This window comes from Myotis nattereri (genome assembly GCF_964212035.1).
Source record: "Myotis nattereri genome assembly, chromosome: 5".
Lineage (NCBI taxonomy): Eukaryota > Metazoa > Chordata > Mammalia > Chiroptera > Vespertilionidae > Myotis > Myotis nattereri.
Window position 1 is genome coordinate 82730561 of NC_138080.1, and position 26867 is coordinate 82757427.

The 26867-nt window shown below is 43.9% G+C and overlaps 1 protein-coding gene across 1 annotated transcript in view; it reads right to left on the reverse strand.

Moving 5' to 3' along the window:
• Positions 1–117: 117 nt before the first annotated feature.
• DIAPH1 (diaphanous related formin 1) overlaps positions 118–26867 on the reverse strand; it is an 84740-nt gene continuing 57990 nt past the window's right edge. Inside the window, exons 18-27 of the mRNA XM_081093502.1 lie at positions 19906–20004; positions 14057–14151; positions 13405–13506; positions 12938–13177; positions 12674–12803; positions 11878–12004; positions 11092–11254; positions 10825–10960; positions 8857–8943; positions 118–2067 (exon numbers count right to left, since the gene is read on the reverse strand). Of these exons, the coding sequence (XP_080949628.1) occupies positions 1910–2067; positions 8857–8943; positions 10825–10960; positions 11092–11254; positions 11878–12004; positions 12674–12803; positions 12938–13177; positions 13405–13506; positions 14057–14151; positions 19906–20004 (1337 nt within the window). The 3' untranslated portion in view covers positions 118–1909. The remainder of the gene's footprint in view (positions 2068–8856; positions 8944–10824; positions 10961–11091; positions 11255–11877; positions 12005–12673; positions 12804–12937; positions 13178–13404; positions 13507–14056; positions 14152–19905; positions 20005–26867) is intronic.

Here is a 26867-nt window from a genome sequence, read left to right on the forward strand (position 1 = left end):
ACTTTTTTACAATCATGTGTCAGGTCAACCAGGGATTTGATGCAGGACAAGACGGAGGAGCCTGGATGAGAGTGAAAAGAACCAGCTCAGAAATTCACACAGGAGGCTGTACGCAGTACTGTTTCAATGCTTTATTAACAGTTGGAAACAAACCCAACAAACTGGAGGTGATGACATCCCAGAAGCCCGAGAGGCAAGGGAAATAGGTCTGCATTTTGTCCCTTTTTTAAATATTTATTTTTTATTAAATGCATCTTAGCAAAAGTAGATTAAAAAAGAAAGGGTCAAAGCCCCAGATGTCAGCAGGGAGAGGAAGGAGACCTAGGGAGCGGCAGGCTCTCGTACCAGTCTTTCCGGGAATAGCTCAAAAGAACTGCTGTTGGCCCTTCACACAGGCTCTAGCAACCAGAGCCTTCCTCCTGGCCTCAAGGCCTCAGTGCAAGTGTCCCTAGTCTCCCCCTGCTCCCCCTGCACTAACAACCGTATCTGGGCCAAGCCTTAACAGTGCTATTCTCTCCCTACCCAGGTGGGACGATGAAAGGAGCACAGGGTGGCACAAGTGTCACCTTGAGCCAGTCTGAGCTTCCGGTGGCTGGGGCCACTGAACAGTTTGGCCTGCCCACTGTTCAGAAGGGAGCAGGAGTACAAAGTGTGGGGGCACTCCTGTGCCCACTTCCCCAGAGTGTCCAGTTAGCATCTGCACATTTGGCTTGATAAATATATTAAATTTATAAAAACTCTGGTCTCAGAGCTCCCACTACTCTTAGACCTGGCTCAGCTCAGAGAAGAGCTTCTTCCTCCACCAGAACCGGGTGCTGGGAGAGAGAATTCGCACTGGTATCAAGGGCCCAGAGCTTGAGAGCTGAGGTGGAGGTCCAGGGGCCTGGTTGAGGCCTGTGGGGAGAATCCCAAGGACTCTGGAACCTGCCATCAAAGCCTCTTACATTATGGAGGAGAAAGGGGGAAGGAAGAGTTATTTTTCTTTAAAAAAAAAAAAAATCTCATACAAAAATAGATCCATTTGCAAAACAATTTCTCAGCCAGGAGGCTCCACCTCCCATTTCCTTGGAGACAGAGGGTGAGGTGTTGGGATGGTCACAATACTCCAGATGAGATGCACCAAAGCTCCGGGGAGGGCAGGAGGGACCATGGCTCAGGAGCCTGGGGGTGGTGTAGAGGGTCCAGAGAGGCAAGGGCACAAAGCATGGCAGCAGGCTGGGCAGGTCCCACAATGCCTCTATGCCCGGCCTGCCCACAGGCTCTGGCCTAAGCCCCAGTGGAACACATAAAGGTCGTCCAGGTCCTTTTTTGTTTTGGGAGGCCTTTCTCAGGAAGGTGGAGTACGGGTGGGATTTCTCACCACTTCCTTAGAAGTAGCTCCCAATGCCACACCACTAGTAATAAATAACAGCCAGGAGAAGAAAGAGCAGAGCAGAGGGAACCGCAATGAAAGGTGGGATATAGCCCAAAGGTTCACAAGCCCCATGCTGTTCTCAGGGCCAGAGAAACCACAAAAAAAAAGCACAAACCTAGCAAGATTGACCTATGGGAAGCCCACTGGAAAGCCAGAGGCTGAGAAAGCAGGTGGGACTCTGTCTGAGAGAGGCCTCAGAGTAACAGAGAGGAGACACTTGGGGTTAAGGCAGCGAACACAGAGCCTGCTTTGGTAATGCAACAGCCAGGGATGGCTGGGTTGGGCTCAGGCCTCCCCCTACCGCCCTCTCCTGCTGGCCCCCAGGCAGCTGAAGCTGTGTATGACAGACAGAGAGCAGCAGGCCAGAGAGGGAGACAGGGTCGGGGCGATGGGAACGGCCACCCACAGGGATATCTCCATGACCCTTTAGGCACAGGCTGCAGGCAGGACAGTCTGGGGCTCCACTGAGGAGGAGCCTCGGCCACAGGACCCAGATTAGCTTGCACGGCCAACCAACTCCTTGGTTTCCTCAAGGATTGTGGGGACCCCATCACTCATCTTGGGCACCTTGGCAGCAACAGCAGTCATGGCATCGTCCTTGGTCAGCTCCGAGGCCAGCAGAGATGTGACTGCACACCCGGCTTTCCTGTTGGCTGCAAGAGAAGACATGAGAGAGCTCGTACACAGAAGGCCCCTTTGAACTCTGGGGTAGACATTTAGCCAGGCGCCATGCAAACGTGGCTGCCCTATCCGGTTCACAGAGGCCCTTATTTTGAAGGAAGGACAGAGGTCTAAGAAGTGAGGAATATACCCTTGGGCGGGGTGCAGAGAATATAAGAGAGTGTGGTACAGGCAGGAGAGCAAGCTGTGCTCTTGCTTTCCTTTGTGAAAATAGTACAAAGGTTTGAATACAGCTAGACAGACAGAACAGGGTTCAAGTGTTAGCTGTTTAACTTAGAGAGATAAGTACTCAAAATCGATTTTCTCATCGTAATGTTGTTGGAATGAAATAGCCTCAAGCTTAGTGAACAGTATTATTCTTGTTTTGTTGGCAGATCCCAGGAAGTTCCTAGGCCCAAACCACTTTGAGTCAGCCCTGGGAGGGCTGTCCCAAGCAGAGGGGGGCCTTCAGCAGGCGGCCAGGGGGACTCCTGCAAAGAGGAGCAGCAGCCACGGGCTGACATCACATGCATGTCACACTCCCCATGTGTCCCCAGCACTCCCTCTCCCCACAGGCCCCACCCTAGCTCTCTCCCACCTCAAGGGTAGCAGCTGTGATATGAATGCCAAGGGCCCTGCACGGTGTGTGTGTGTCATGTGTCGGGGTGGGTAATGAGGTAAGGAAAGGTAAGTCGGGGAAGGCAGAGCTAGGGGCAAGGATGGCCAGGAGGGGTCCCTACAAAGAAATCTCGGCTCCATGGGCTAAGGCATTGTGAAGCTCCAGTTGTCATCCTAAACAGGAAGAAGAAACAACCAATCCGTGAGTTTCTGTTCTAACCAGAAATTGTTGGCAGCCGTCCCCAGACTCTCATATTCATTAATGGAATCCAGATTTACGGCCCCAGTACCCCCAACAAGAGGCAGTTCCTTGGTACCACTCCCATCTCTGCTGTCTGCCTCTTCCCAGGCCCCGGGAGCAGCGTGGACACCACATGTACACAAAGAGCTGCCTGCCTGGGGTGACAAAAGCAAGGACGCTGTCATTCCTTTTCTACAAAATGTCTGAAATGGGCAAATTCATAGAGGGCTGGGGGTGGGGAGAAGGAGGAGTCACTGCTAATGGGTATGGAGTTTCCTTTTGGGGTGATGAAAATGTTTTGGAATTAGATAGTGGTGATGGTTGCACAACCTTGGGAACATACCGAAAAACACTGAATTGTATACTTTAAAAGGGTGTATTTTAGGCATGTGGTTTATATCTCAATTTAAACAAAAGGAAGAGCTTGCTGGGTCATGGGAAAGCTGAGTGGAGAAAACAGTGCCTGCATTTTAAGGGGGTAGGACAGATGAAGCCTGGCTCTCCTAAATGCAGACTTCATCCCTAACTGCATTCCTCAACGCAGGCAGCTGTGTCCCGCCTGAGGGAAGGGGTCCAGAGGAGCAGTGAACAAAGCACCCGGACAGTTCTGCCTTCTTTAGACCAGCAAGAAGCTTTAGGGAACGCAGAAGCCAAACAGGGTTAGAGGGCCCATGTCATCACCAGGGTTGTTAGCTTCTCTGCAGAAATGTGACCCAGTGCCACTGTGTTCACACGGCAAAGGCTACCTACAGGTCAGCAGGGAGCACACAGCATGCCCAGTTACCAATTTATAGGTCTCTTCCTCCTCCTCCTCCTCCCAGGGGCACAAGAGGTTGTCTATCAAGAGGAGAAAGAAGAGTGAAGGCCCTGACAGGCACGAGGCCCATCTGGTTACAGGTGGAAGGTGTGTGACCTAGACTCTGGGGCTTTCACACGAACCACTCCCTGGATTATGAACATAAAACACCGCCTCAGTGGCTGACAGGGGAGGGAAAGATGTGTACTGGAGTGTGACTAGCATGGTCTCTATGTATATGCTTCTCCTGTCTTCCTTCTGTCTCTCTAGCAAATTCTTCCTCAGATCCACTTAATTTCCACTCTTCTCTGAAATACTTGCTTCTCTCGTCCCTACTTCTCGTGTCTGGAAAAGCAGTAATATCACTTTACTGCTCCTTTGAACTTACTCTCCAGCAGTTAAGAAAATCTGCAAAAGTGTGTGTGTGTGTGTGTGTGTGTGTGTGTGTGTAGATGTTGGAGTTCAAGTGGCATAAGTCTCAAGCCTCTTCTCTCTTTGATTTCTTCCTCTAAACTCAGAAGATACTAAAATCAAGCAGTGTTTCCAAATTTTTCTAGAGTAAAAAAGTTTCTGGTTACTGATTTCATAAAAATTAGGCGTGGATGGTAGGGGAGAAGACCAAAACTTCCCTTTTAAGCCTAGAGCAGAGGTACTCTAGAGACGGACACATGTGGCCTAAGGTTAGCATAAGACATGAGAGCCCCTGCCCGGCTGGTATGACTCAGTGGTTGAGCATGGACCCATGAACCAGGAGGTCACGGTTTGATTCCCGGTCAGGGCACATGCCCAGGTTGTGGGCTCAGTCCCAGTAGGGGTTGTACAGGATCCTGGCAGCCGATGTATGATTCTTTTCTCTCTCTCTTGATGTTTCTCTCTCTCCTCTCTCTCTCTCTCTCTCTCTCTCTCTCTCTCTCTCTCTCTCTCTGAAATTAATGAAAACATATTTTAAAAAAGGAAAAAAAGAAATGAGAGCTCTTATAGGAATGGGAAAGAGAATCGAGGAATCCTGGCTTCCACTGTGTCTTCTGGGCCACAGTCAAGCTGAATAGCTTTTATAACCCAGAAGAACTGACCTCTCCCCTGTCCTTCCCTAACTCGGGTGCTTGTGTTAAAACTACTGAAAAGTAGCCGCAGAAGCAGGTGAGCATTTTAACTCATGGGATCAGGGCGGATTATTAAGTCATAAGAGAAGAGTCCCACAGAGTATGGGGAAAAGGGAACAATCTTGAGACATCAGTCAAAGCTGAGGCCAGATTCCCAGAAGTCAGGGGTGGGCTAGGATAAAAACACCAGCAAAATCAACCATATAACACTAGTATAGATGAATCAGAAGGTTAATGGTTTGGAAAGACATTTATAAAACACAGGCTAGGAACTACTACTAAAGAGGAAGTGCTCTTGTTAATAAGCTTCCTTAGGGAAGAGGAAACTAGGACAGATGGGGCGATCATTACCATCCTAAAGAACTCATTATTGTCTCAAGTCTCCTAATTATAATTCCTGTCCTAATTTTACCGAAGTGGAGGGAGAATCGGAGAGATATAGGAATACTCTTCACCTTCTCCAGACAGGTGGTCATCAGAAAACTCCCTGAAGCAATTTCACCCTATGCAGGGGTCTCCTAGCTGGAAGGTATGAAAGAATATTTCTGCCTACACAGAAGGGTTGCTGTCATCTGCTGTCTGATCCTGTAGGCTTAGTGGAAGTAGCCCTGGACGTGGCTTCGCTAAAGTGGCCACAGTTCTGGCTCTATCATTAGCCACTTCTGTAGACCTGGGCAAGGTCTTATCTGGGTCTTAATTCTATTACCTATGAAGAGATTAGGTGCTAATCTCTAGAGGGCTTTAGCACCTTCCCCAACTCTAAGGTTCTATTAGTGTAGGTGGAGTCTTCAGGGAAGCAGGGAAGTAGCAGAGGAAAGGAAAGGGAGATGAATTTCTTTCTTCCCTTGACTTTTATCCCATGAGCAGATGGCTTGTATAAGAGGCTACCATTCAGACATGGAGATAAAGTTGAGTCATTAAACCACAAGCAGACTCAATCATCAGCCTGAAAGAGTAGCAGCAATACAATCACATGGATTCTTCCCCTTGACACTCAAGCCATTGTTCTCCCACACCCTGTAGAGCCCAGCAGTTTACATGTCACTTTTAATGAGCCAGCCCTGATAGTAACTCTCCTCTTCCAACTCCTCAAAGCGTCTTTGTATACTGGTCACTCCCTCAGGTCTCCAGAGGCCAAATATTTTTTGGTAACATTCCTTTGAATTCTAGGGAGAAGGCTAGTGTCTTTGAATGGGGACAGCTGCCTCTCTGCGACTGAGGAGGCTGTGAGGCAGATCTGCTTGATAGTGCTTGTTTTTTGGCTCCAATTGGCCAGGAGGAACAGTCAGACACCACCAAGCACCAGTCCAGCAGCCACCAGGGAAACCACAGCCACCAGAGCCTTTATAGTTTGAGAATCCTATTGTCACTGTATTAAAAGATAATAAAGCTGGAAAGGACCCCAGAGGCCATTTCAGTCCAACTCTCATTTTATACATGAAAAAACTGAGTCCCAGAAACTTGTGTAAGGTAACCAGACTTGTCTAAGGTAATTAGACTTGACCTGGGGCCTTTTGATCCTTGTCCTATGCTCTTTGCACTCTATTTTGATGCCCAGCTGTCTATTTACATTTAATGTAAGGCCACATCACTTTATATGATGTGAATGCACCCAGGTCTAAACAGCTTACCAGAGTAACTAGAAATGTCTCCCCTGAGAGATACTCCCTGATGTTCAGGTGTGTTCAGTGAACCCAGAGCCCAGAAAGATAAGTCTATAAGATGGAGCCAATTTAAGAAGTATGTAGTTCTCATTTTCAACTGCTTTTTGCATCAATATCTCCTATTATAAGTCTCCTCCCATTCCTTCTTACACTGGGAAACAGTGCCTTGACTAATTCAGATCCTCTGCTGAAAACCCCTGCTTTCTCTGCCTGGGAGTCCTGGTTTTCCCACTTGGGAAGAGTGGCGCTGGGTCTCCCCAGCAGAGGGAAGCTGTCTGGCTGCCTGTGTACAGGAAGCATCTGGGATTCTAGCAGTTCCACAGGAAGAGGCTTAAAAGGGAATTCCCCACCAAAAGTCTGATACAGGCTGGCGCTTAGCTGAGAGGATACAGGAAAAACAGTGAGATGCAATGTGCTTTTGTTTGGCTAGAAATGCTTAATGGAAGGCCACATCACCTTATATGGTGGGTGGGAAACCATGTCGCAGAAGCTCTAAAGACTAAACACAAAAGCAATACTACCAGGTGCGTTCTCTACCAAACACTGATCTATAGACTACACGCTTTGTCCTACCCTACCCCGCCTCCTCCCCTCTAGAGAGCCTGTACCCAGAGGATGCCAGAACATGGGTAAGAGTCATAACTAGAGATCCTCCTGTTACGTCACAGAACAGAATTTCCCTCTGGATATTCCCAGTATGGGTAGAAACAGGCAGTCAGTCATTACAGCTAAAACTCACAGTGACCCCACAACACTTGGGCCAGGACTCTGAGTTTATATGAGTTAGCATTCTCTATACCCTGGATCAGGGGTCCTCAAACTACAGCCCGCGGGCCACATGCAAATACAAATATTGTATTTGTTCCCGTTTTTTTTGTTTGTTTGTTTGTTTTTTTAATATATTTTATTGATATTTTTACAGAGAGGAAGGGAGAAAGATATAGAGTTAGAAACATCGATGAGAGAGAAACATCGACCAGCTGCCTCCTGCACACCTCCTACTGGGGATGTGCCTGCAACCAAGGTACATGCCCTTGACCGGAATTGAACCTGGGACCTTTCAGTCCACAGGCCGACACTCTATCCACTGAGCCAAACCGGTTAGGGCCCGTTTTGTTTTTTTACTTCAAAATAAGATATGTGCAGTGTGCATAGAAATTTATTTGTTCATAGTTTTTTTTTAAACTATAGTCCGGCCCTCCAACAGTCTGAGGGACAGTGAACTGGCCCCCTGTTTAAAAAGTTTGAGGACCCTTGCCCTGGATCCTCAGGTTCCTTTCCAGGCTCTGACAGGTACTATACACCCTATAGATACCACTGTGTCAATAGCTAAGCACTGGCCAAAGCAAACTGTACAACTCCTCCTCTTTACAATAACCTTAAAGTAAAGGTCATATCAAACAGGCCTACAAATGTACCAGCCAGGGAATAAGAACATAGCTCCAACTCCCTTAGAAGTAGAAATCCTTAATGATGCCTTTTCTGTAATTTCCACCCTTCAACCTAGAAAAGAAACCATCATTCCTAGTCCCGAAGGTACTTCACTGAGACAATGGTGCAGGTCAATACCACATGAGGGGTAGCCTTGGCTATATCTTTTGGACTAGTCTGCAGGCTACTGTACACTTCCTTCAAAGGAACTTATCCGCTGATCCTTCCTCATACTAATGCCTAGGTCATTTGTCCTCCTACCCCCATAACTCTTCTTAGAATTCTTCTGGCTCAGCGTAATCCACTTAAATCTTCTAAAGGTGGGGAGAAGAGATTGCAGGGGAGTCAATGGGGAAGGGCAAGTGCAATGGGGGTCAACTACACCCAAGGAGAAGGTAGTTCTCAGACACAGCATACTCCTGCCCTTGAGATGTTCCTTTATATCTGGGGAAAACGATGTCCATAACCTTCTCTATAGGATTTTATACTTTTTATTAGTCTCTATCTCTTCTGCTTGTGAAGTTGAGAGTAAGGACTCCTCGCTTATTTTTTCTTTGTGTTTCCTACATCTAACATAGTTTTGTATTTGGGTCAATTTTGTTCATACACTCAAACGCCCACCTAAATCTCTGTGTCCTTCACCATGGTTAGCTTGCTCCAAGTAACTGCTTCAAGGATGGGAGAAATGCAAGAATAATCAAATGTAAGTGATCCGTAGCCAGTACCTCAAGCCCTAGTTCTCCAAGTCAGTACTTTCTAACATGGGAGGAAGAGGACTACACAATCCATTTCCAGATGCAGGGACTATCATGAGGAAGTTTCTAAACCCTCAGAGCGTGTTTACCCCCTCTTCAGCCCAGGACAAGCAGGACCAGGAGTAGAGAGGCTCACCCCCTTCACCAGGGGGAAGGCTCCATTTGCTTACTTACCCTGACGGGGTCCTCTCTTCCGTCGGAATGCTGCACCTGACTGCAGGGCTTCCAGGAGACTATCCATCACACCTGTTTCATCACCTTCTGTTATGAATAAAGATGGAGATGTAAGCTCTTCAGCCCAAGCAACACGCATGTGCTGAGCCCCACACAAAATGCATGGTGTCTGCTTGGCTTCCCCTCGACCACAATGGCTGGGGGCTCAGCACAGACAGAGGGCTCAACCTCAAGCCTCAGCCCTTGCTTATGTGTGTCTGTCTGAAATGGTTCAAACAAAAGGTTTCATTGTCTACTAACCACTGCAAACCTTGGGATATTTTCCTGCAGTACTCTTTCCTTCCCATCCCAATCAGGACAAGCACAGGGAATTGCAGAACTGCCCAACTCCAAGACCAGGATACGGACCGAGACTGGGATTATGAAATTAGCAAGGAACTATATAATTCTCTCTCTATTCCAAAGTGTTTCACTCCAGTTTACATAAACCTTTCATGCAGCACCTGGTTCCAGTTTCAGAGCAGGGCAGAGAAAAGAATAGAGAGAACTGATCAAGAGTACATTTCACTGAAGTACTGCCCCCAGTGGCTGCATAGACCCAAAGCCAGCTAGGCATCTAAGAGAAACATCCTGAGTGGAATACAAAGAGTTAATGTAGAATCCTCTTTCCAGCCTGGCTCTGTTTCCATGGTAACAGCTCAGGATGGTGAAATCTGAAACTCGAAATCCCAAGGAGCCCCAGGCTGCCAGCTACAAGGCTAGGCTCACTGCTCCAAGCGCCACCTGCTGGCTGAACATCACCAATGCAGCTGACCTACATTCCAACCTCATTTGCTTGCCCTGGGCATCCCAGGGCCTGGACAAGGTCGGGTGTAACCTGATGACTGGGTACAGCCCTCATACCTGGTCAGCTGAGCTCTACATTTCCCTGTTACGTCCTATAGACAGTACCTGGGGACAACCCTAGGTGCCTGAGGAGAATGGGGGAAGGCGAATATTTGCTGTGGGCTTAAATAGCATTTCTAGAATAGTTTGTGGCTTATACACAACTGGGATAAGAGCAGAGAATTGCTTCCCAGAAAAGTATGAAGAAAAGATGAAATGTTCCTGCTGCTTCAGGTCCCTGATATTACCACAACAGGAAATACCAAAGAAAGCCCCTGGAGCAAGAGGTATTAGAGCAGCCCTTGCCTTTTGTGCTCAGCAAACACTCTCATTCTTGCCAAACCCGGCAGCCCTGGAACTCCTTCACTCAGATGGCTCACAGCCTCTCAGGTTCAAGAAGGGTGGCATCAGCTCAGTGCTGTGCACATTTCCGCTGGAGCAGCCAGAGGGGGGCAGGGAATCAGCAGCAGGAAAGAAGCGGAGACAGGAAACAGAGGGCCAGTAATTGAGGCCATATGTTTCAACAAAGCCATGCTTCTGGTAGTAAAACAGAGATTCTGTTGGAGAAAGAAGAGGGTGGCCAGGTCCCCTGCCCCCTTTCCAGAAGTTCAATCCATTTATAATCTGAAAGATATACATGATTGTGCTGAAGTACTTGGGACACAGTAGTTAGTGAAATAGGCAGAAAGGGAGGGAAAGCCACCATTAAAAGACAGAAGCAGAGCCAGGAAAACATTGTGGGGAAAAGAACAAAAGACTTAGCACAGGGTATGAAAGTAGGCCAGAGGCACTTTGGACAGGCAGAGAGTTACAGCAATCCTAAAATCACTGGGGAGATGAGACATAATGCAGGAACCAGCAGAGGAGAAAAGAGGATCTGAGCCTGGAGAATTGGCCTGTGCATGCCACTGAGTCGGGGTGAAAGTCCAGCATCAGGGTCTTGGAGGGAGAAGGCTGCCAACTATCACTTGCCAGGAGCTGAGCTCAGACATGAGCTGTTCTCTCTGGCCTCCAGATTCTAGACAGAGAAGCCTTCCAAATGTTCCTGTCTCAGCCCATCAGGCCTTCTCTTCCGCTTCTTACCTGCATTCATGTCTATGAGTTGCTCTCTCTTCTGCTGCTTCTCCAGCCGCTCCTTCTCTGCCTTCTCCTTGGCTAGTTTTGCTCGCCGCATCTTTTCCTCTGTCTCCCGCCGCTTCTGGTTCTCTTTGACGGCTTGCTGTGGAGGAAACAAATGAACATACAGGCATGCATGCACTCACCCACACGCACACCCACCAGCAACCATCAAAAACCCAGTGAAAGTGAAAAATGTTCCCAAGGCTCAGTCAGCAGGCATTCCTTGCTCACCACAAACATATTCTTAAAGTTGTGGAGATCCATGAAGAATTCTTCCACAGACACCTTCTTGGGGTCAAAGAGGAAGTAGTCGCCCAGCTCCTTATAGAGGCTCTCCATGTTAGAGTGCATCATCCGCAGCTTGTTATACTGTTCCTGCGCATCCTTCACAAAGCTGTGCAGCCATGGAGTCAAGGACCAATGCCAAGAAGCACACCCAGTTCTCTGCCCAGAGGAAGATTCAAAGATGCACGTTGGCATACCCGAGGATGTTCAATACAGCACTATTTATCTCGAGGCAAAAGCCAGAAGCAATCCATATAACCACAAAGGGGGTATGTTAAACCACCTACAGAATAGGAGGCAGCAGTTAAAAAAGAGGCTGTTCTGCATACAGTGCTGTGGAAACAGGGCTAAGACAAATTGTGGGCAAAAAGCAATACAATGCACACAATACAATCTTTGCATCAAATAAATTCATGAGGTGCAAATCAAAAAGAAGTCCAGTGACAGTAGGATACTTCCGGGGAGTGGGGAGGGAACACCTGTGTGTGTGTGTGTGTGTGTGTGTGTAGTGGAGATGGGCAGAGGGCAAGGGATCAAGGGGGACTTTTAGCTTATCTGCATGGTTTGCTTCCCCTGCCATAACAATGGAATGCTTTCAAAACCTATGTTTTTAATGAAAATAAAGTTTTTAAGAGGGAAAAATTGTATATCACCAGATTAGCCTGTTGCTCCCCCTCTCCCCCCAAGTTCTATTCCTTCCTAGGGAGCAACTCCCTCCTTTCAAGAAAGGATATAGTCATTTTTTCAACAAACTTGTCTTTCTCATCTGTGGCAGCTGGGAAATTTTGAACATCACGTTCCACATCAGAAATTTGTTTCTTCATCTGATCTAGATTCTTTTGCAAGTTTTCAGCAGAAACTAAAGGAAACACAAAAACAGACAGGAAGAGCTTACTAACTCATGTCTTAAGACCTTGAGCTCCTGCCCTTCGGGGCAGTTCCAGTCCATACAGAGAGCTGGTATTTAATTACTTTAGTTCTCTTATGTACTGTCTAGTTGTTCTTCACTTCTTTCCAGTGAAACTATAAGTTACTTGATGATTGAGTCTAAGCTTCATTTGATTCACAAAAATCTGACATCCCCTGGAGTCCTGCTTCCATTTTAGAGAACAGGGTTTGCAGGAAGGAGCCATATACAAAAAGAGAAATCTGTTCCCATTTCTACTGAATGCTGCTTTTTGTTTAAATAATTTCAGGATGGTGAGGCCTAGTTTTTGTTAATCTAATCCAGTCTATGTTTTCTGAATGAGAGTAACCATTGTTCTAGACTAAAAACACCTGCCTTTCTTCCAGTTGTGGTTGGTGTTTCCCTAGGAAGGCTGAGTGCTTCCCACTTCTGTACACAAGGACAATCTCTTCTGCCTGATACTCCTCTCTTGTGGCTTACACATCATGCTTACACTCTCTCTCATTCCCACCTAAAACAGCCTGCACTGAAAATAATCTAAAATATAGACTCTTATTTCCCTCCCCATGCAGAGATTTGTGGGGCTTGGAAGGGCCTTCTAGCTTCATGCAACCTGCTCACCTCGGCTGGCTTTCTCCACGTGGGCAAGCTCATCTGGAAACTTGAGGACATCAGGATAGTCATTCTCACATAACTCAGCCAAGAAATGCAACAATGTCATCTTCTGATCTGTGGACTTGGTGTCTCGAAGCTTGGGAAAGAGAAGAAATTGTTAGTCCTGACATTGTTAGTCCAAGATCACCTCAGGCCACGAGTAATTGTCACATTGGACTCATAGAGGCTAGCAGCCTTCCCTTCTGTCATCTGCCTAACCCTCTGGCTCACCTTACAGAGGAAGCTGATGTTGAAGCCGAAAGCCCCGGCATTCCTGGAACCAGCATTCATAAAGTTGCCGACAAGCAGGGTAATCTCCAGGAGGTTAGAGAAGCTCTCACTCTTCCGCAACTCCTCGCATGCGGCAGTCACGGAAACAATCTCTGGCTTGATGTTCTCCACTTGCTCATTGAACAATAGCTTGAAGAGGATGGCATTGAGGCGAGGACGCAGGCGGGGCACAGTGCCCATCTGGGGGGAAGACAGCAGCTCCGTCAGAGCCAGCAAAGACAGAAAAATAAGAAAACACTACAGGCTTGAGTCACCTATGGGAGGATATGAGTTCCAGAGCAGGGAGGAGAGAGAGAAAGATAGATTCAAAACAGACAAGAGGCAAGGAACAAGTGCCCCAGCTGCTCTCAGGAGGAGGGAGTAAGGGGGTCAGAGAAGAAGAGCCTGTCGCCACAGGCCTCACTCACCACCACGCCAAACTGCTCCGACTCTGCCAGATCATCATATTCGTCCTTCAGTTCGGAAAGCATTTTCAACTGCTCTGGCTCTGGCATCTGCTTAATAAGGTTCTGAAAGGGAGAAGGGACTGTCTCAGTGTGAGGGGGATGAGATGACAACATGAGCCTCCTGTCAGGCCCTCACTCTGTCCAAGGATCACTAAGAAGGAAACATGGGCCTGTGGGGTGGGGGGAGAGGCAGCTAGTGAGATGGCAGGACTTCTGAAAAGTAGACCAGAAACAACCTGACCACCAGAGATGGAAACTTACGCAAAGCATTCTTTAAGTCAACAATGCCAGAGGAGGATCCTTAGCTTCTAAGCCAGTGGTTCTCAACCTTCCTAATGCCACGACCCTTTAATACAGTTCCTCATGTTGTGGTGACCCCCAATTTCATTGTTACAAACTGAACATAATTAAAGCATAGTGATTAATCACAAAACCAATATGTAATTATATATGTGTTTTCTGATGGTCTTAGGCGACCCCTTGAAAGGGCTGTTTGACCCCCAAAGGGGTTGCGACCCACAGGTTGAGAACCACTGCTCTAAGCAGAGAGGAAACGAGGCTAGTGCACAGTGATGCAAAGAGCCAGCTCCAGAACAACCACTTTGCCCCTTACCTGGATCATAGACTCAGTCAGAACAGCCTCATTCACCTCCAGGATGACATTCTTAATCTCTTGATAGGGCATGCGGAAGGAACCCAGAAAGATAGCTGCCAGAAAATGAGGTACAAAGACATGTTCTCATCTCTTCCTCCTTCCAGCCCATCCACAAGCCTTTGCTGGACAATTTTCCTACCAGTGAGTGATCTTTTGAAGTCACTATCAGAAACCTCCACCAGCTCCCCTGCTTACATAGTCAGAATCCAAGTTCCTGAGTCCATCCAATGTGTAAGGTTCCCACCTCCCAACTTTCTCTCATTAATCCCTGCACTGATGTCACATACCAACCACATTGTTCCAAGCACTGCATTCTACAAACACTGTGACTCTATGCCTTTGCTCCCAGGAAGCCTTTGATCTTCTCTATATACATCAAAGACGTTTGTTCCACTCTATTTTAGTTCCACTCTCTCATGACTCCATCCTCAAAGCGATCGTTGCCTAGAAATGTTCTGATTCTTAATTTAACTGCCATATCCCATTTCCTAACAAACACTTCCTATCCTTCTAGCTCTCTTGCTCACTCATCTCTAAATGGAAGAACCCACCCTCTGTCTTCCTCCTTCCCTCCCTCTCTCTCCCATTCTGTCTCTGAAGAGGGCTGATCATTCCATTTTCTCAGAATGTATCAATTCCACTTATAGTCTACCAGTTCACTCTCTACTGTTATTCTCATTTCTAATATCCCTATGTCTGTCCACTTGTTTCCTTCTCCTTCCAGTCCCTGGTTAATTTTGCCATCTGATTTCTCTATTCTTATACCTGGGCTGATGAACATGCATGCTAGTAAACACTGCAGGTCAGAATCTAGGAATTTGTGATGGCGCCAAGGATAGCTGAAGCTGCAGTACTGCCTAGTAATCTTTCTAGTGCCCCTAGTCTATGTTCTCCCGGCTGTCTTTGCAGCTCCACCAAAATGTCCCCATCCTCCCAACTGTCCCACCCCTTCCACATTAGTTGTAAGAAGACCTTGCTTCTCTTAAGTGAAAAATTGAAGCCACTGGTGAGATTATTTGCTCAGCTTTCTCTTATGCCACTTGCAAACTGAGCATTAGGGGCCCTCAGATGGAAGCAGACAAGACAAGGCTTGGGTAAGGACTTTGGAATCATCTAGAAGAAAACTGTGCCAACACTTCTGTAAGCTTATCAGCAACTACTCCCATGTACTCATCCTTTTGGCATGTTTCACTAGAACAGGAGATCCTAAGGATCTTTTTTTTTTTTTTAATTGATTTTTTACAGAGAGGAAGGGAGAGAGATAGAGAGTTAGAAACATTGATGAGAGAGAAACATCGATCAGCTGCCTCCTGCACATCTCCTACTGGGGATGTGCCCGCAACCCAGGTACATGCCCTTGACCGGAATCGAACCTGGGACCTTTCAGTCCGTAGGCCGACGCTCTATCCACTGAGTCAAACCGGTTTTGGCCCTAAGGATCTTTACTTCAGCTTACATACATACTCATTTCTCCTATCTTTAAAAAACAAACAAAATCAAAATCCTCCCTCACCCAATATCCTTAATTATCAACTTCTTTCTTTCCTTCACTTTATAACATTCTAAAAAAGTCCATGAAAAGATGACAATCACTTACTGAATGTCTGCTCCATGTGAAAAACAGTACCTTAAACACAATCTACATACATGATCTCATTTCACCCCATTCCTAATATCCATATAAGTTTGTATTCTTAGCCCCATTTGACCAAAAAGGAAACTAATACTTCAAGAAGTTAAGCTACTCATCCAAAGTCTCACTGTGCTAGTAATGGTTAGAGCCAGAATTTAAATACACTTGGATTCTAAAGCCTCTAATCTTAACTCTTATTCTATACTGAAATTATTCTTGCCTTGGCTACTGACTTTCCTAAGGCCAGATGCAAAAGATACTTGTCCAGTCCTGATTTTACTTGACTCTTGTCTTCATCTGACACGTGGACTACTCCCACTTAGGACTATTTCATACAATTTTTCTTGCTGCTCCTTGCTAGCCATTTTCTTTGAGGCATCTACCTTTTATTATTTGCCCCTTAAATATATTTTTTTTCAAACTATAACATTTATTTATAAAATCACAGAGGTAGAAGAAGTAATTCATAGAAGAAATGGGCTTAGGAAACAAGTTATAGAGGCAAAGGAAGGACTCTTGAAGCTTAGAAAGGTAAAGGTGACATGCCTGGGGGGAGAGGGAGGAAGACAAGGAGAGGATGGTATGGGTGTGTTCCCAGGAGGGAGAGTTTCCTGGGTCCTCTGTCCTAAGGGTTCTAACGGTGGAGATTTTAGGGGAAGTCCCAGGGGAAGGTCTCAATATAATATTCAGCAGCTTTCCAGGTGTGTCCTTTCAGGGTCAGGGTCTCCACTAATTGATCGGTTATCGCCTGGTAGGGGGGCATTATTCAATGTAGCTGGTCTTGAGGTCAACCTTGGTGCTCCTTGTCTGGTTTTGCTGCTTTTCTGGGCCTGGAGCTGAAGTACAACTGAGGCCTAGAAGTTATCTCTATGGTCAGGGAGTCCAAACCACATGACCAGTGATATGCTAGGGCAGGAAAGGTCACCCTGGGGGCCAGGTCCCACTCTACAATTGTCCTTGGCTAGGCATCTGAGGCTTTCCACCCTGGTGACCTTCTGTACCTAGCCCATTGTTCTTACTCTGTGCCCCTTAAATATTAATAGCCTTCAAACCACATGGTTTCAATTGTAACTCATACTATCTCCTAAATTCCTATCTCCAGTCAGAACTTCCTGATTTCTAAACCCAAATTCCTAATACACCCATCTTTTTGGAGGCGTCTCACAGGCACCTTAAATTTTATTCTAAAATTAAGTTAATCATTTCTACCCACTACCATGCCACCTCTCATCATGCCTATCACCTACCACTTCTCCCAAGACAAAACTACTCCTGCAGGATTTTCCATTTCAGTAAATGGTATATACCCATGGTCGGCAAACTGCGGCTCGAGAGCCACATACGGCTCTTTGGCCCCTTCAGTGTGGCTCTTCCTAAGCCTTAGGAGTACCCTAATTAAGTTAATAACAATGTACCTACCTATATAGTTTAAGTTTAAAAAATTTGGCTCTCAAAAGAAATTTCAATCGTTGTACTGTTGACATTTGGCTCTGTTGACTAATGAGTTTGCCAACCACTGGTATATACCATCCTCTGCAGAGTGATGTAAATCTAAGAAAACATCTCCTTTATCCCCTCAGTTAATCACTGAGTTCCATTAATTCTATCTTCTTATCTTCCAGGCCCTGATCACCTCTGACCTAGTTTACTTATTTATTTACTAGAGTTCCAGAGCACGAATTCGTGCACCAGTGGGGTCCCTCGGCCTGGCCTGCAGGATCGGGCCGAAACCGGCTCTCCGACATCCCCGGAAGGGTACTGGATTGTGAGAGGGCGCAGGCCAGGCCAAGGGACCCCACCAGTGCACGATCGGGATGTGGGAGGTTGGCCAGCCGGGGAGGGACTGCGGGAGGAGTGTGTGCCCTCTAGTAGTCAGTGCACGTCATAGCAAGCAGTTGAGTGGCCTTAGCATATCATTAGCATATTATGCTTTGATTGGTTGAACAGTTGACTGGACACTTAGCATATTAGGCTTTTATTATATAAGATAGAATTTTTTAAAATTGACTTCAGAGAGAGGAAGGGAGAGGGAGAGACAGAAACATCAATGATGAGAGAATCATTTGATCAGCTGCCTCCTGTATGCCCCCTACTGGGGATTGAGCCTACAGCCCAGGCAGGAATCGAATGGTGATCTCCTGGTTCATGGGTCCATACTCAACCACTGAGCAACACCAGCCGGGCACCTCTTAGTTTAAAGCAAAAAAATAACTCACCTCTCTGCCAACAAACTTCCCCTACCCTAGCACTGCAGCCTCAAAATCACTGCCAGAGTAGCCTTTCCAAAAATTACATAGGGTTGTATCACTCACTTTCCTGATTAAAATCCCTTCAGTAACTTCCAGGATGAAATATATACTTCTTAGCCTAAGCCTACCAGAATTTTGTTGTTAGTCCTCACTGGAGGATATATTTTCCACTGATTTTTAGGGAGAGTGGAAGGAGGGAGGGAGGTGGGGAGAAAGAAAGAGAGGAAAACTGATGTGAGAGAGACACAACAATTGGTTGCTGCCGGCATGAGCCCCTATCAGGCCAGGGGTCAACCTGAAACCAGGTACATGCCCTTGACCAGGAATCAAACCTGAGACCCTTTGGTGCGAGGGCTGATGCTCTAACCACTGAGCAACCAGCCAGGGCTAAGCCTACCAGACTCTTTTTGTAGTTCCTCAGTTGCACAATGTTATCTCATGCCTCTGCTTCATACATACTGACTGCTCTGCCCGAACAAGCCAGCCCTCATCCTTCACTTATTTCACTATTAACAATTTTTTCAACTCAGATTAAGCAGCACACCCTTTAGAATGATCTCTAGCATACTTCCCCCACTAGATTTAGATGACCCTTTTTCTAGTGCTCTCACAAGCACCCTAGTACCCCTCCATCACAGCACTTACCACGTTGTGCTATTAGCATTGTTTACTTTTCTATCTCCACCCAAAGTGTGGTTCATGAATAGGAACTATGTCTCACTCAGTTTTGTATCCCCAGCACATAAGAGGCACTTAATAATTCTTGAATCACTAAATTACATCTCCTAGACCATCCTACCCTAATCTCAATCCTCTTCCTGAATTCTATTTTCCATATGGATGTCACTCAATTGGAAATAATAATACACTACCCCACCGTCTTGTATCATTTTCTAAAATAACAATTACTCATATTTTGTTCCCAGAGATAAACCTTGGGAGGAGGAATTATGTCACATTACTTTAGTCTCCATAAAAGGACTTACCCACAGACTATTTAGTAAAATTTGTTCATAATGATGTAAGATTATATAGCCAAGAATAATGTAAAGGCTTACTGCTCTCATTGTATCACTGACTTCACTTACGGGTATGTGTACTCATTATTTGTGTGACCTCTGCCAAGTCACAATAGCTCAACTTTAGTTTTTCGTTTGGAAAAATGGCGACAATAGCTATATCGCATGATTGTGAGTAGGTTTTACGGACTATATACCCTTTCATCTCCGGAACCCCGTATGTGCCTAATAGAGCCTGCAACATGGCAGACTTTTTGTTGAGCAAATATTTAAATCTATGTTCTTTGGGAGATCAACAGTTGAACAAAAAATGAACATATATTCTGATCATCAAATAAGTACTACCTGTATCAATTTTGCAGAGGAGTCTGGCCTGAAATTCTGCCAATCACAGTTACGGGTGTAAGGAGCAAATTCAGAGCAGAACTCTTTGGAGTTATTGATCTGACTCTGAGAAGTCCAGGATTTACATTATTTATCCTAAACCACAAAGTTATTTTAGATTTAACTGAAGTCAAGCCAACACCTGCATTTAAGAGGAAATACTTAAAAGAAAGTAAGAAAGAAGGAAATGTACACAGTACCTGGAACATTTGTGGTAGATTGTCTGTGGATACAGTGGAAACAGTAAGGGCTTTGAAATAAAAAAATCCAAGGTTCAAATCTTCCTAGCCACGTGACTAGGCAAATTCCTAAAAATCTTAGCTTCTATTTCCTTGCCCTAAAACTATATATTAACAATTTTGCAGAGCTATTGAAGGGATTAAACAAGATAGAAAATATCTGGCATACAGCAGGAACTCAACAAATGGAAGTTTCATATCAAGGGACCTTACATCCACCAGAATTAAGCTCTTAGAAGAAATCCTTCACATTTCAGGTGGTTCAGATCATAGAGTTACTTACAGAGATTCTGGGCCGTTTTTGAATCCAACACCTTTAACTCTTTTACTTTTTTCTTTTGCACAGATTTCTTTTCTTCTCCACCTTCCTGATCTTTCTTGGCTAGAAAGGGAAAGATTAGAAAAGCAACATTAAGGACAAACCACATCTGTGCCTTAATGAACTAGTGTTCCATCCTGGAAAGGCCCTTCTCATCCTCTCTATTAACAATGGTCTCCTATTATATTCCTTCAAGGCAAACCTCTTCTTTAACCAACCATCCTTCATCAATGACTTCCTCCTCCAACTATAAAAAATAACCTCATTTTCATTTTTAATAGTTATCAATGCTTTCCTACCCACATCTTATCTACTTGTAGGGAGCAGCAAACTTTCTGTAAAGGGCTAATTTGGTAAATATTTTAGGTTTTGCAGACCATATGGTCTGTCTCAGGTCTACCACTATAGCATGAAAGCACTCATAGACAATACATACACAATATGGTTGTGTTCCAATAAAACTTTATTCACAAAAACAGGTTGTCACCTTGAGGGGCTATAGTTTGCCAACCTGTGTACACAAACCTCAGAGTTTATTCTTGTATTATTATTTATTAATTATTGTATTTTTTTCCATATGAACTGTAAACCTACAACTATAAACCCCTGTGTATGTGTATATGAGAGAAAGAGAGAGAAAACATTTCACCCCAAAACAGAATAAACATTTTTTCAAGTGCTCACTGAACATCCATATCCAAGAAAGACCTTATCTGTGCCATAAAAATCAATAAGATAGATAAAAATCTAGGCCCTTTAAGGCTAACCAAGATAAAAAGAGAGAAGACAGGAATGAAATGGAATATCACTTCAGGTCCTGAAGCCATGAGAAGAAGAATAAGGGGATACTACAAACAACTTTGTACTCGTAAATTGGACAACTTACAAGAAGTGAACCAATTCCTCAAAAAACAAAAACTACCAAAAGTCAACCAAAATGAAGTAGATAACTCAAATACTACTTGAAACCACTTAAAAAACTGAATTCATAATTTAAAAAGGTTCCTGAGAAAGAAATCTCCTGGCCAAGAAGATTCCACTAGAGAATTCTACCAAACATTTAAAGAAAATTAATGCCAATTTTACATAATCTCTCCCAGAAAACAGGAGGGAACACTTCCCACTTCATTTTATGAATGCCATTGAATTATTAACTTTAAACGGTTAATTTTATGTTATGTGAATTTCAACTCAAAAAAAGAATTGGTAATTGTTTAAGATACTAAAAATCACTAATTAAATCAGTGAAATTTGAATATGGATTTATATTAGATGACAGTAATATATCAACAATAAATTTTCTAAATGTGGTAACTGAACTGTGGTTATGGAAAAGAATGTCCTTGTATTTGGGAAAGGCATACTGAAGAATCTACACTAATAAAAGAGAAAGATGCAAATTGACCATATTTTTGTGACACCCACTAGCCAATCAGAAGTGAGTATGCAAATTAACCCAACAAAGCTGGTGGGTTAATTTGCATACACAGGTGCAGAGTGGCCAGGGGCAGGGCGGGATGCAGGCATTCTGCACCGCCCCAGTTGCTCCAGGCCTCTGGGCAGTGTGGGAAGGCAGAAAGGTGGCTCCGGGCTGGAACAAAGGCGGAAAGGTGGCTCCGGCCGGAGCGAAGGCAGTGCCAGCAGCCAGGGGAAGGAAGGCCCATTCTTGCACGAATCTTCGTGCATTGGGCCTCTAGATAAAGGATAAAGGGCCATGATGTCAGTACTTATCTCAAACAGTTCAGTTAAAAATAAATAAAACAGTAAGGAAATATAGTCAATAATATTGTAATAAGTATGTATGATGCCAGGTGGGTATTGGAAATATCCGGGGGTATACTTAGTCCAATATGATTATCTACCCACTATGCAATACAACTGAAACTAATACAATATGATCCTGAATGTAAACTGTAATTGAAAAATACCATTTAAATTTTAAAAATAAATAAAAAGGAAATGTTCACAACAGCATTATTCATAATGGCCAAGAAGTGATAACAACCCAGTGTCCATAAACTGATGAACAAAAAAATAAAATGTGGTATATCTATACAAAGGGATATTATCAGCCATAAAAAGAAAAATGGAGTGCTGATACATGTGACAACATGGATGAACAATGCAAATATTATTAGTGAAGAAGCCAGATACAAAAAAGCACACAATGTATGATTACTTTGATAGAAAATGTCCAGGATCGGCAAATCCATAGAGACAGAAAGTAGATTAGTGGTTGCCAAATAGGAAAAGTGAAAATGGGAGTTACTGCTTAATGGATTCAGGGTTTCTTTCATGTTTGATGAGAATGTTCTAGAATTGCAGAGTGGCAGTGGTTGCACCACTTTGTACTGTATAAAAACTATGGAGTTGTACAGTTTTTTATTTGTTTTTTGTTAAGACTCACCAGAGGATATTATTTTCCATTGAATTTTAGAGAGAGTAGAAGGGAGTGGGAGAGACAGAGAGAGAAAAACATCGATGTGAGAGAGAGACATTGATTGGCTGCCTTCCGCACACCCCACACCCCTGACTGGGGCTGAGGATTGAGCCTGCAACTAAGGTATGTGCCCTTGACTGGAACCAAACTCATGACCTTTCAGTCTGTGGGCCAATGCTCTAACCACTATGCAACCGGCTAGGGCTGGAATCATACACTTTTAAGGGTGAATTTTATAATATGTGAATTATATCTCAAACAAATGCACACACACACACACACACACACACACACACTGGATCAGAGATCAAAATGGAAAAAGTAAAACTATTAACTTAAAAGAATTTGGAAAAATTTTTGCAGCACTGGGGTAGGCAAAGATTTCTTAGAAACAAAAAAGTGCAAACCATGTGGTAGGAAGAATCCTAAGTCAGCTCCCAAGTTTCCCTCCTCCTAGTGCACATACCTTAGTGCATATAGCCCTTCCCCTTGAGTGTGAGTGGGCCTGACCTACCCTGGTTAGCCCTTTTAAACCAGGGTTTAGAGATCAGAGATAAGAGAAGTCAGAGAGTCAAAGCTCCAGCAGACACTCTCCTGCTGTTCTTGGAGAAGCAAACTGACATGCTGTGGAGAAGGCCATATGGCAGGGCATAGTGGGAAGCCTCTAAGAGCTGAGAACAGCCTCTACCTGATGACCAACAAGAAAACAGGAATCTATGTCCTAAAATCATAAGGAACTGGATTCAACCAAACACATGAGCTTGGAAGAGGACACTGAGCTCCAAAAAGCAATGTGGCCCAGCCAGAACCTTGATTTCAATTTGGTGTGACCTTCAGCAAAGGATTCATCTAACTTGGATTCCAGACCCATTGAAACTGTGAGATAATAAATTTATGTTGTCTTAAGCCACTCTTTGTGATAATTTGTTACACAGCAATAGAAAATAATAAAAAAAACATTAAAAAATTTGACAAACTGGATTTTATCACAGTTAAAAACTTTTCTTTGAAAGACACTATTAAGAAATGAACAAATAAGTCATAGACTGGGAAAAAATGCTTGCAAAACATGTTTGGTAAATGACTAGTACCCAAAACATATAAAATATTTTCATAACTCAACCATAAGAAAACAAAACCAATTTTTAAAAACAGGCAAAAGATTTGGGCAAACACTTCACCAAAGAAGACATAGACGGTAAGTACGCACATGGAAGGATGCTCAACATCACTAGGTCTTTAGTACTATGTATCAGGAATTAAAACTAAACCTTAACCCATTAGAATCACTAAAATTAAAAAGCAAAACTGATGATACTAAGTGCTGGATGCAAAATACCTGCAAATCTCACACATTGCTAATATAAATGAAAAAACAAAACAAAAACCCACACAAAACAGGACATAAAAACAAAAACAAAAAAAATAGTACAGCTACTTTGGAAAACAGTTTGCCAGTTTCTTATACAGTCAAACATACATTTATTGTAGCATATGACCCAACAATTCCATTCCTACATATTTGCCCATGAAAACTGAAAACAAATAAGTCCATACAAAATCTTATATGCAAATGTTTCTATTGGCTTTATTCATAATTGCCAAAAACTAGATCCAACCCAAACGTCCATCAACTAGTAAATAGATATAATACTCAACAATAAAAAGGAATGAACATGAATACCACATCATGGACAAGTCTCAAATACATTAAGATAGGTGAAAGAGCCAAAACCGGTTTGGCTCAGTGGATGGAGCGTCGGCCTGCGGACTCAAAGGTCCCAGGTTCGATTCCGGTCAAGGGCATGTACCTGGGTTGCGGGCACATCCCCAGTAGGAGATGTGCAGGAGGCAGCTGATCGATGTTTCTCTCTCATCGATGTTTCTCTCTATCTCTCTCCCTTCCTCTCTGTAAAAAATCAATAAAATATATATAAAAAAAAAAGATAGGTGAAAGAATACACCCTTAAAAGGCTACCTAGTGTATGACTCCATTTATATGACATTCTGGAAAAGACAAAACTCTAGGAACAGAAAACAGATTAGTGGTTGCCAGGGCTGGTGGTCAGGAGAGAGAATGAACAAATGGGCAGGAGAGAACTTTTTGGAGTAATGAAAATGTTCTCTATCATGCTTGTGATAGTTATATGACTGTATACATGTCAAAAATCATGTAACTGCACACATAAAAAGGGTAAATTTTACTATATGCAAATTATACTTTAATAAACCTGACTAAATATATTGTATCTTTGAGTCAATAAAATACAGTAAATAGATCTTCAATAATTATGAGTGAGATTGATAGAACATGCGAAGTTCTTAATAATGAATAAAAAAGTAGAGAGATTCCATAAATAAATACAAAACATTTAGTACATGCTAAAGTAGAAATTTAGATCAATGAAAAAAGGATGGTCTAATCCAGGGTTGGTAAAGATCAGAAAGTAAGTATTTTAGGTTTTGTGGGCTATACTGTTTAAGTTGCAACTACTCAACTCTGCTGGTGTAGTATGAAAGAAGTCATAGACAATATGTAACCAAATGGGCATGGCTGTGTTCCAATAAAACTTTATTAACAAAAATGGGGTGGCCATAGTTTGCTGACTCCGGGTCTAAACAATAGTATTGGAAAAACTGACTCTCCATTTTGAAGAAAAATAATTAGATATTAACTTTATGCTATTCATAAAAATAAATTCCAGATATATTAAACATCTAAATGTTAAAAACAGAAGTACAATTCTGAAAAAATGAAAAATTCCCTAAGAATAAACACAAAATCAAGATGGTACAAAGTAAAAGACAGACTGATTTGATTACATGACATTTTAATTGTTCAATGTTGTGAAAATCATCATAGAAAATATGAAAAGAAATGAGAATTTCCATTTCTAGTAATGGAGTCAAATCTCCTGTGAAACACATCTTAAAATGCTGGTGTAATGTTTTAAAAAAATCACTCTAAAAACATGGAAGAGCTGACAAGATAATGATGAACTATTGCCAAAGAGGTAAGCAAAACACTGGAGCACTGTCCCAATGCCAGTTTGATAGCTTTGTGCGCTAAGGATGGACAGGGGTCAAGGTCCAGTTTCTGCCTAATGTGGAGACTCTCACATCAGACTCTCTCTTCGTTAGCTAAGAACCCAAAGGCTACATCCTCAGAGTAAAAGTGAACACAATAGGCTTGCAGTCGGAAGCCCTAGAAAGCCTATATTCTAGAACATAAGGAACCAGAGATAGATCAAGGCTTTCCAAAACCACAAACATTGGCACAGCTCACTCACTTGACTGGATTAAGGTGATCAGCTCTCACTCTTATCTGTTTAGAGAGGAAAAACCAAATAGGAACAGACACAGGAATGATCCAGACATTGAAGCTAGCCAACAAGGATTTTAAAGTAAATATAGTTAATATCTTTAAGTATATGGAGGGAAAAATAAAAATAGATGAAGATGCAGAAGTTCACCAGAGAAATGAAATTTATTTAAAAAATAAATCAATGGACATTCTAGAATTAAAGACTATTATAACTGAAATTAAGAGCTTGATAACTGGGTTTAACAGGAGACACAGTAGATGTTAGTGAATTGGAAGACAGGTTAAAAAAAAAAGACACAAACTAAAGTACAGGGATAAAAGATGAAAAGCAACAAAAAAGAGTGTAAGGGACATGTGAAAAGGACCAACATATAATTAATTGGAGGCCCAGAAAGAGAAGAATTAGACAGAAGCAGTTAACAATATGGTAGTATGCATGTAAAAATTTGTTAAGAGGGTAGGTCTCAGATTAAGTGTTCTTACCACAAAAAAAAAAAAAAAAAAACAGAAACAAGGGGATATAAGAAATCTTTTGGAGGTAATGGATATGTTTATTACCTTCATTGTGGTGATATCACAAATGTATGCATTTGTCCAAACTCATCAAAATGCATATATTAAACTAGAGGCCCGGTGCACAAAAATTTGTGCACTCGAGGCGGGGGGGGGGGGGGGGGGGGGTGTTCCTCAGCCCGGCCTGTGCCCTCTCACAGTCTGGGACCCCTCGGGGGATGACCACCTGCTGGCTTAGGCCCGCTCCCCGGGGGGAGTGGGCCTAAGCTGGCAATCAGACATCCCTCTGGCAGCCCGGCAGCCCTCGGGGGATGTCCACTTGCCAGCGGGGAGCAGGCCTAAGCTGCAGTCAGACATCCTTAGCGCTGCTGAGGAGGCAGGAGAGGATCCCACCACCACCACTGTACTGGCAGCCATCAGCCTGGCTTGTGGCTGAGCAGAGCTCCCCCATGTGGGAGCGCACTGACCACCAGAGGGCAGCTCCTGCATTGAGCATCTGCCCCCTGGTGGTCAGTGTGTGTCATAGTGACCAGTCATTCCCAGTCTTTCTGCTGTTAGGGTCAGTTTGCATATTACCCTTTTACTATATAGGATAGAGGCCTGGTGCATGGGTGGGGGCTGGCTGGTTTGCCCTGAAGGGTGTCCCGG